At 45.7% G+C, this 9,756-nt stretch overlaps 1 protein-coding gene across 1 annotated transcript; it reads left to right on the top strand.

Annotated features, from left to right (window-relative positions):
• The first annotated feature begins 1,425 nt into the window (after nt 1-1,425).
• Nucleotides 1,426-8,493, top strand: LOC100282886 (ASC1-like protein). The gene is made up of 6 exons (NM_001155792.2): nt 1,426-1,842; nt 2,566-2,774; nt 3,985-4,140; nt 7,302-7,487; nt 7,571-7,749; nt 8,193-8,493. The coding sequence occupies exons 1-6, from the start codon at nt 1,744-1,746 to the stop codon at nt 8,210-8,212; spliced, it is 849 nt and encodes a 282-aa protein (NP_001149264.1). The 5' UTR covers nt 1,426-1,743; the 3' UTR covers nt 8,213-8,493.
• The last annotated feature ends 1,263 nt before the right edge of the window (nt 8,494-9,756 follow it).

Raw genomic sequence — 9,756 nt, 5'->3', positions numbered from 1 at the left:
CTAGTGGATGTAACAACAAAGCAATGTGAGGATGAGGTGGTCCAAACTGTTGGTAGACAAGACAAAGATAAGGATGCGAATGAGGATGGTAAGAACACAACTGAAACATGAAGAAAAGAAATGGCTCCGAGGTCTGAAATGTGGTAGCACTTCATCAAGAATAAGGATGACCAAGGTGTCTTGAAGAAGGAAAAGTGTAAGTATTGTAGTTGTCCCATTAAGACAGATCCGTATGTCAATGGTACAATTGCATTGCATAGGCACTTCAATATTTGCAAGCGTAATCCACATAAGAATAACAAGGATCCGAAGCAATGCACATTGCAAGCAATTCAAGGAGAAGGCATTACCACTTGGAAACCACTTGGAAGTATGACCCTGAAGCGATTAGGCAAGCTTTTGTTGAAATGGTCATAGAAGATGAGATGCATTTTGTTCAAGGTGAGAAGACATAATTCAAAAAATTTATGAAAGTAGTCGTCCCACGTTGGACCCCACCATCTCGCAGGACATGCACAAGGGACACTGTTAGGACTTATTTTAAAAAAATCATGCGGTATTTTGCTGAAGATCCATGCTACACTATTGACTTGTTAGAATAAAGAGGAGGTCTAGGGTATCCAGAGATGAGGCAGATTGGGAGAACTCAAAAAAGATGGCTGAGTTCCTTTGTCATTTCTATGAGCTCACTGAGCGTCTTTCTATCAGAGAACATGTCAATTCACATAATTTTTTTTTGAGATTGCTGAAGTCCACTTGTTGATTAACAATTGGATGAACAGTTCTGATCCTTTGAGAATAGATAGAAATGGGAAAGAGGATGAAAGAGAAGTATGATAAGTATTGGGGAAATTGGTATGAACCAGTTGACCTAGGCACGGTGGGCAGAATTGAAAGGGGAAATGGAAGGAGAAGGAGAAGAGAATATGAATTTGCTAATTTTTGTTGCTGGAGAAGACGCACAAGAGATATATGTGCACTGTTTTTCTTAGTCATTATCAGATAACATGCTTATCCGAGCGAGAAAGGGGAGCGGGAAGCGCTTCGGTTTTATCTAGGTGCGACACACGCGAGATAGTGATCCTCTCGCAATGAGGGCCGTGCGGGGCAGTTGGGGGACGCGCTACATACGAAACCGTGTGTGCATGAAAGTGATGCTTTATATTAGTAAAGGTAAAGATTAGAGATATTTATTTAATAACTGTAAAATTTACATTTATAAAATGATGTAACTAGTGTTTTGGAGTTGCTCGAATCGAATCTGCCAAGCCGATCCAAAACGAGGAAACGCAACGGAAGCCGGGGCCCCGGGCCGCCGGGGAGAGACGACAGGGGTGTGCTGTGTCTGTGTCTGTGTCTGTGTGTGAGAGGTCCAAATCCCCATCCCGCAACCACGCTCACGCTCACGCACATCATCGTCGTCCCCCAGCCCCCATCGCGGCATCGCCTAGCGCGTGCGTGCGTGTGCGTCCCCTGCCCCATCTCCTCCTGCCTGCGCGATCCACTAGTAGAAATAGGCGCGCGTGCCGCCTCTCTCGCTCGCTCCTCCGGTTAATCCCCCATCGCCAGGAGCCCAGGACTCGCAGCCAGCCCTTCACATTATTCGCGCGCGCGCGAACGGCCGTAGCGTGTGGGTGGCGTCGCCGTGCGGTCTCTTGGTGCCGGTGCGGGCCGCGTGACGGTGTGTGAGTGTGTGACGCCCACGCGGAGGAGGTCGTTCTGTTGGTTGGTTGGTCCGCGGCCATGATGGCGGTACGCGGCGGAGAGGCGGTCTCCGTAGCGCTCCTCTTCTCCCTCGTTTTCTTCTGCGCCCGCTTCCTGCTCGACCTCCTCGTCTACAAGGTATAATCCCCCGTCCCGACACCGCCAGATTCGCGCCGGGTTCCGCGAGATCTCTGGTGCCCCCCGGTTTCGCTCCCGCGCCCCAATGCTCCCTGTCGCGAGTCGTGGTCTCCGCCGCTCGTTGCATCTTCGTTACCGATCAGTTGATCCCGCTCATCCGGCGGGGGATCATCCGAGTGCGTGTGACGTAATCCTCCCGCCTGTTTCCAAACTGGAAACCGGTCGTTAATCGCGTTACTGGTGGTTCCTACTCTGATGAGAATCAACGGTGCTGGCTTATAAGAGCTTGCGTTTTCGTTCTCATGTCCTGGGTGCGGTTTAAGCAGTAGTATATGCTCGCAGTAGAGCATGGATCAATAACTCTGTCCGTATGCAAGGATTGTTTGCAATAGAATCTTGCACCTAATGAATCTACATCTGACATGGCTTGCAAATTGCATTACCTTCTCCTGAATTGTTGCAAGTCAGCTATATGTCTTCTCTGTCTTGAAGGTTTGTGCCCAATAGAGGTGATGAGTAAAAATAAGGTGGTTAGGTGCTGTATGTACACGTTTTTTTTTCTATATAAGGATTAAGGACAGTGATACTCATATAGCTGTGCCGATATGCACCTCTTAATTATCTTGGCATCGGGTCTGTTTCTAAAATTTCAGTATGAACAACACCTTTTGACATTACATGTCTGTTTAAATATACATCGTAACATTTTCTATGCTTTTCCAGCCATTGGCAGTCTACCTTTTCAACACTAAAGCTTCTAAGTTGATGAGTGATGAGGCCAGGCAAGCAAAGATTGTCAAATTCTCGGAGTCCATTTGGAAACTTACATACTATGCTTCTGTTCAAGCATGGGTCCTCATGATAATAAAGCAAGAACCATGGTCGTTGGATATGGTGCAGTACTTTGATGGCTGGCCAAATCAACCCATCGTGTGAGTGCATACTGTTTCCTCAATAAATTACTGAAATATACTGGCTGGTCCTGCATGAGTATTTTTCCGTTACTTTCAGTATCTAGGTTTCTCTGTATAGTTATTGTAGGTTATTTGACATGTCTAGTCTCTTTGAAGTTAAAGAGGCAGCACTTTACTATATCATTAGGGAAAATTATCCTCCGAATATTCTTAGAAGTATACGTGTTGGAATTTTCAAGGGCATTTAAGTGTTTGGTGGGTTACTGTGGAAACCATTGTTTGCTTGTTATCAACATTTTTGTTCTTGTTAAGTCATCAAGATAAAATTGAATGTACCAAAAAAGCCAAAATTTTCATGCAACATACCTGTTTAGGATTTCACACTGCGCCGCCTGGGTGTTCTTACTCTTCCATTTGGATAACTATTTTGGATTTCACACTGCACCACATGGAGTAGCTTACTTGTATAACTCTATTCATGCACTGTTGTTATTTACTCTTCTATTTTTTATGTAGGGCAACGACTAATATGCAAGCAGGTACTAGATGCAAGCGTGTAAGCAGATTTTTTAGCCCGTTAGATCTGTATCTAATGGTAAATACAATTGTGAGGTGGTGGTGGAAGGGTTTAAGTGCTAAATAGGACATACCGTTGGATCTAGATCTAACGGATCAAAATGTCTACTTGCGTTCTTGTACCTAGTACCTGCTTGCATATTAGTCGTGCCCTTTATGTAGTCATCAGAGGTGATATTGGGCATGCTGCGTGCATACAATACAAACAAAATCTGTAAACATGCTACTTGTTCTGCTTCCTTTTCTTCAGCGTGGTTTTCACAGCTTATGTATCTTGAATTCTTGACAGCTGAATCGCTACCACCTGTAAACCATATGAATCATAAATGTAACCGCTTCAAATTTACTTCTGTTTGCCATTGTTTTTCTACAAATGACAGGGTCGCAGGGGCACATCTTGTGGCCTTCTGCTAAAAACGGGCTATACAAACTTTTGATCTGTGCCATTCAATGGCAGCACCCGCAAAATCCTTGTATTTGAACTCATGCTGATTGAATGGCTTAGATTGGGGGCTGTCATTCTTCAGTACTTATTTCCACAAGTTAAAGAACCCCATGCATATTACTTGGTTACCATTTAACATGTTCTCTCGACTTCTGGAGCTAAGTGGTAATTTTTGCGCCCTCTAATGTATATTCTGCTTTCTCTCAGGTCCTCGTTGATGCTTTTCTATATGTGCCAGTGTGGATTTTATATCTACAGCATTGGTGCTCTTGTTGCTTGGGAAACCCGCAGAAAAGATTTTGCTGTAATGATGTCTCATCATGTAATAACATCTACTCTTATTGGAGTTTCATATCTGACAGGGTAAAACTTTTTCTGTGCACTTAATGATGTTTTGCACTTCACAACTTCCTCTCTTATTCTGGTGCTGTCTATTTAGGGTCAACAAATTAAATTGTGAATTTATGAGGCTACAGTGTAATCAATTTGTCCATAAGTGACACAAGAATTCTAGGCTATACTTGTCAGGGCCTAAGGAGGCCCACAGAGGGGCTGCGGCGGCAGCAGCCATGGGCCCTCCAATGGGGATTAGATAAGGATAGTTATAGATAAGATTAGAAGATTAGTTGATATTATCTAAGAGTTGAGACTATCGGGAAAGGTTATCAGTTAGTAGTTTGTTGATAATTTTTAGGAGATAAGGATCTCTAGCTTGACAGGGGCGGCCAGCCGGCTAGCCGACCTATTTATGTCATCAATGGATGAGAAATAAAGTAGGCAAGAATTAGAAGGGAAAAACCCTCCTCTTACTTGGCCGGGGGCCTGAGAAACCTTCCTCTTACTCGGCCGTGGGCAGAGGCCCTCGGCCGACGTTCCTGCCCATCGATACCCTTCTCCAATCCCTCACTGATCTAACTATCATAACGTCTAGAATTCGGAGCCAAATTTTTTCCCATCGCCCTTCCACTGCGTCTGTTCTGCGCTGCTCGCCCGCAACGCGCAGCCGCCACCACATCTCCGCCGCGCGTCTGCCACATCTACGCCGTCGCTCACCGCCACACCTCAACCAGCGCGCGTACAACCGACCCTCCAGCGCTGAAGCGCGATCCCTCGCACGCAGCACCCCCCGCCAGGACACTTCCACGCCGGAGGCCTCGTCGCTCTGGGTTCGCCGCCGCCGCCTCCACCTCCACGCCGGCAGGTTGCGTCACCTCCGTGCTGCCGGGACGCGTCTGCCCCGCGACGCCGGGACGCCACCTCCGCATCACGTTGTGGGCACCACCGCGGGTTGCCTAGGCCTGACCGGACCCGATGTCGAGCGGTAGTGGCTCGTTCGGGCGCGCAGTCCCGGGGTACGCGTCGGAAGACCCGTCGCTGCCCAAGCCGTGGCGCGGCCTCGTCGATGGCATCACCGGCTACCTCTACTACTGGAACCCCGACACCAACGTCATGCAGTACGAGCGGCCCGCGGCCGCGCCTCTCCTCTCATGGGTCCTTGGGTTCCCGACCAGGCGTACTTCGACGATCTGTTTGCGAGGCTCAACGCAATCAACATGGCGCTCTCCAGCAGCACGCTAGCACCAGTGGCCTGGCCGTTGTCGCCCGCTCCGGCACCTACATCTTCGTGGGAGGCGATGCCTACCAGTTGCGTTGTGCCCTTAGGGCCGTCTTTATCACCAGCTGCATGGCTGACGATGCCAGGGGCAACCATACCAGGACCGGTGTACTAGCCCCTGGCACCGACCCTCGCTGCTGCTACCATGTCGGCGACCGCAGCACCCCATCTTTCCCCATCTACGACGACATCGGTGACCCTCTGGGTGGTTAAACGGATGCGAGCAATTCTTCTGGAGCCAGCGCACCTTGGAGTCCAACAAGGCCTGGCTGGCATCGTATCACCTCACCGGCCACGCACATACATGGTTCTGGTGGCTAGAACGCGATGAGCGTCAGGTCACGTGGCCACATTTCAAGATCTTGTGCTAGCAGCACTTTGGTTCCCTCGCAGCAGTGGCGACTTCTGTTGCCACATTTGTCGTGCCCTCATCACCGACACTGCCCCCTTCATCAGGGGCAGCCATCACTGCTACCCTTGACCCCAAGAGCGACGTCCAGGAGAGGGTGGTTGCTCTGCGATAGACGGCGGCGGTCGTCCACCTGTAGGTTGCAACATGCAGTTTCCTATCGTGTCGGCAGGTGAAGCAGATGTTGGGGGTGCTCCATTGCGGGGGAGCCGTAGTTACACCAGCGTGGCTGAGCAACATGGTGGATGTTCACCTCCGCGTACAAGAGGCTGCAAGACATGGCACCCCTCTACAACGCTTCGTCCGGCGCTGGGCCTCGTTTGTGGCGACCGGGCAACTACCACGACTACTCTCCTTCGTACAAGGGGGTCTGCTAGCGTCGCCACCATCTGCTCTGGCTACACCACCCTCTGCGCACTGGTGGCCACGGGGCCATGAGGGCTGCACTACACGGGATCCACTTGCTGCAGGGAACACCAATGTTGGCCTCCACGGGCCCGCCTCTGAAGGCTGTTGTGTCTTTACCTCCGTGGTTCCAGCTCGCGCCCCCCTCTTCGTTGTGCAACGTTTCCTTGGGACACATGATGATGCTTGCAGTTGCAGTATATCTAGAATAATTAAAAGATGAGCCGAGATGTAAAAGGTTCATTTTTCGGTGATAGGTTAGGTCATTACAGATCGTTTGTTGGATGTTGTAGCTCGAGACGAGCTGCTTGTCCAGGGGGGGTGTAGTGTCAGGGCCTATGGAGGCCCACGGAGGGGTTGCGGCAGCAGCAGCCATGGGTCCTCCAAAGGGGATTAAATAAGGATAATTAGAGATAAGATTAGAAGATTAGTTGAGATTATCTAGGAAGGTTATCAATTAGTAGTTTGTTGAGAGTTTTTAGGAGAGTTTTAAAGAGATAAGAATCTCTAGCTAGACAGGGGCGTCCAGCCGGTCAGCTGACCTATTTATGTAATCAATGGATGGGAAATAAAGTAGTCAAGAATTAGAAGGGAGAAACCCTCCTCTTGCTCGGCCGTGGGCAGAGGCCCCCGGCCGACGTTCTTGCCCATCGATATCCGTCTCCAATCCCTCACCGATCTAGCAACCATAACAATACTGAATTTAGATAATTATTCAAATCTTTTGAGTAGTCAATATTTTTCTAGATGAAGTGAGAAAAGTATGTTAGTTTGATTCCTCAAAATGTATTGATAAACAGTTGGATCTGAGATTATACATGCAATACAAAAGCAAACTCTCAATGGCAATGAGATGTGGAGGTAAGTATTGGCGTCAATTGATCTTGATATTTTAGTTCTGGTTCTTAATTTGGTATTTCTACCTTTAAGTGTAACTATGTCCTTTAAGAGTACAATGACTTGTCTGATAATCTGTGTTCCTAGCTAGCATGGTATTACCAGTTTTATTCCACATCATTTTTTTGGGTAGAACACACGTTTGGAAGGCCTAGGATATTGCCGTTTTAAGGCAACTAAAGTTATGCTCTCTTTCAGATTTTTTCGAATTGGGACCATCGTTCTTGCTCTTCATGATACAAGTGATGTGTTTCTTGAGACTGCCAAATTGTGCAAGTACACAGAAAAGGAGTTGGGGGCTAGCTTGTTTTTCGGTCTCTTCGCTATCTCCTGGCTTCTATTGCGTTTGATTTACTTCCCGTTTTGGATAATCAAAGCCTCTAGGTTTGTTTGCTGCTTCTCTTCGTGATAACTTTCCATTTCTGTATCTTGTAGTTGACTTACTGTTGTTGCCATTGCAATGCCAGCTATCATTCCATCACATTCTGGAGGAAGCTGGATGAATTCCCTACAGCTTTGTACTATATCTTCAATACAATGCTTCTCACATTGCTTGTATTCCATATGTACTGGTGGAAACTCATATGTTTGATGATAATGAGACAATTGAATAATAAAGGACAGGTTACAGATGATGTTCGATCTGGTAAGAGAATTTTCTTTGGTGGAATTACCTAAATGGTTAGTTTGCATTGAGCCATGAATAATAGATGTTTTTTTTGGCACATCTTACTTGAAACAAGTGGCCGTTGGTTTTATCATTAGTATTTATATTTAGGTAAAAGTTGAGGATCCTTATGACAGGCCCAGCATTTCTATTTCAGATTCTCTCCTGTCAAAATGTAGTGACACATTTTAGGAGCCCTCATGTCATAATAGCATAGATATGTGAACATTTAGGATTAGTTTGGGAACTCCATTTTTTTCAAGGGATTTTTATTTTCCTAAGGAAAAATAAACTAATTTCCCTTGGAAAAATAGAAATCTCTTGGAAAAAAGAGGTCCCCAAACTAGCCCTTAGTGGACTAGAAACCCTAGTGGCAAATGCATCTGCATCAGTTCAACTTATTTTATTTTGCTACAATGCAGATTCTGAGGATGACGAGTAATGGGGGAGATTCATTCTTTGACATCTGCAATGTGTCATTTCTTCGCCAATACTTATCTACGCCTGCTTCCAGAATTGATTGTTTTGATCGTGGCAAGTCTCGGGCATGGATAGGAAAGTTTATCCTCTGTATATTGCCTTGTGATATCAAACATGGCTAGAACGAGAATGGAGCAGGTCCTATACATTACGGGTATAGCTAGCAAGCTTACTTGAAGGTTCCTTCAAAAAATTTTGGTTCACCTTTTCTGATATATGGGGAAAGATATGAGAGGGCGTACAGCTTTTTTCCTGAAACTTACAGAACCCCTCTGTACCATGTTCAGTATACTTCACTCGTGAGTAGATTTAGTTCTAATTGACGGTAATAAACTGATTCTTTTTGACTGGGAGTAAATCTCACCTGTATCTTAATGATCTCATGTGATGCGCATTGAGCTTCATGCAGCTATATTTTTTTTAATAGTGTTATCCCTATTCTACACAATATGATGGATATAGTTGAGATCCAATTTGGTTATGAGATTATCTCCAAGTAGGGGCTGTTTGGTCCCATCTTTAGTCATTATCACATCTCATCGAATATTTGATACTAGTTGGAAGTATTAAATATAGTCTAATTGTAAAACTTACACACATGCGGACTAAAATAAAAGACGAATCTATTACACCTAATTAGTCCATGATTTATTCATGTAATGTTGTATGTAATGTTGTAGTAAACATTTGTTTTTTTTTCTCGAACGCTCAAGAGTACTGCACATCATTATATTAAAAGGAAGAAAGCAAAGATATTTACAAGTAGGCCATGCAGAGCAAGGTTGGACAGAAAAATAAAAACAACCTAAAACAAGACATAAAAGGAGAAAGGAAGAAACAACTAATTCGATCTAGCTATCCAAAGGGCTTCAACAATACCAAGGCTGCCAAGGTGCTTTGCTCCAGCCATAACCCAACAACTTAATTCATCAAGAAAACAATATTGCGCCTTAGAAATAGAAGATGATTCCCCCTAAAAACAGCCATGTTTCTTTGCAACCAAAGGCACCAGGCTCCAAGAATGATAGCACAGTTAAGACATTTCTTTTTATCCTTGATGACAACTCATGTCTCGCCACCATTCTTCAAAGGAAGAGGCAGAAGAGGAGGGAGCAAAATGCCCCAAACCACAGGGGGAGAGAATACTGAACCAAAATTGTCGAGTGAAAATGCAGGAGGTTAAGATTTGTTGCACTCTTTCCTAGGCTTGGTCACATAAATGGCAAACATCAGTGTGAGGAAGCCCCCTCTTTTGCAATCTATCAGTAGTCCAAACTCTGTCCCGAATCGCTAGCCATAAGAATAACTTGCATTTGAGGGTGTGCCTAAGACTTCCACGATCTCTTCCAAGGTTCAAAAGCAATAGAACCTCTAAAGAGGGTCTTATAACAAGATTTAGCCAAATAGATACTTGAAGTTCATGCCTCCAAGAGTGAATATCCTCCTCATCCTTTAGAACCACCTCATTAACCATATCCCACAGTAGAAGGTATTGTTATAACCCAA

This window comes from Zea mays, chromosome 1 (assembly GCF_902167145.1).
Source record: "Zea mays cultivar B73 chromosome 1, Zm-B73-REFERENCE-NAM-5.0, whole genome shotgun sequence".
In the NCBI taxonomy this organism is placed as follows: domain Eukaryota; kingdom Viridiplantae; phylum Streptophyta; class Magnoliopsida; order Poales; family Poaceae; genus Zea; species Zea mays.
Note: the sequence above shows the minus strand (reverse complement) of the source record. Positions and strands in the feature narration are given on the sequence as shown.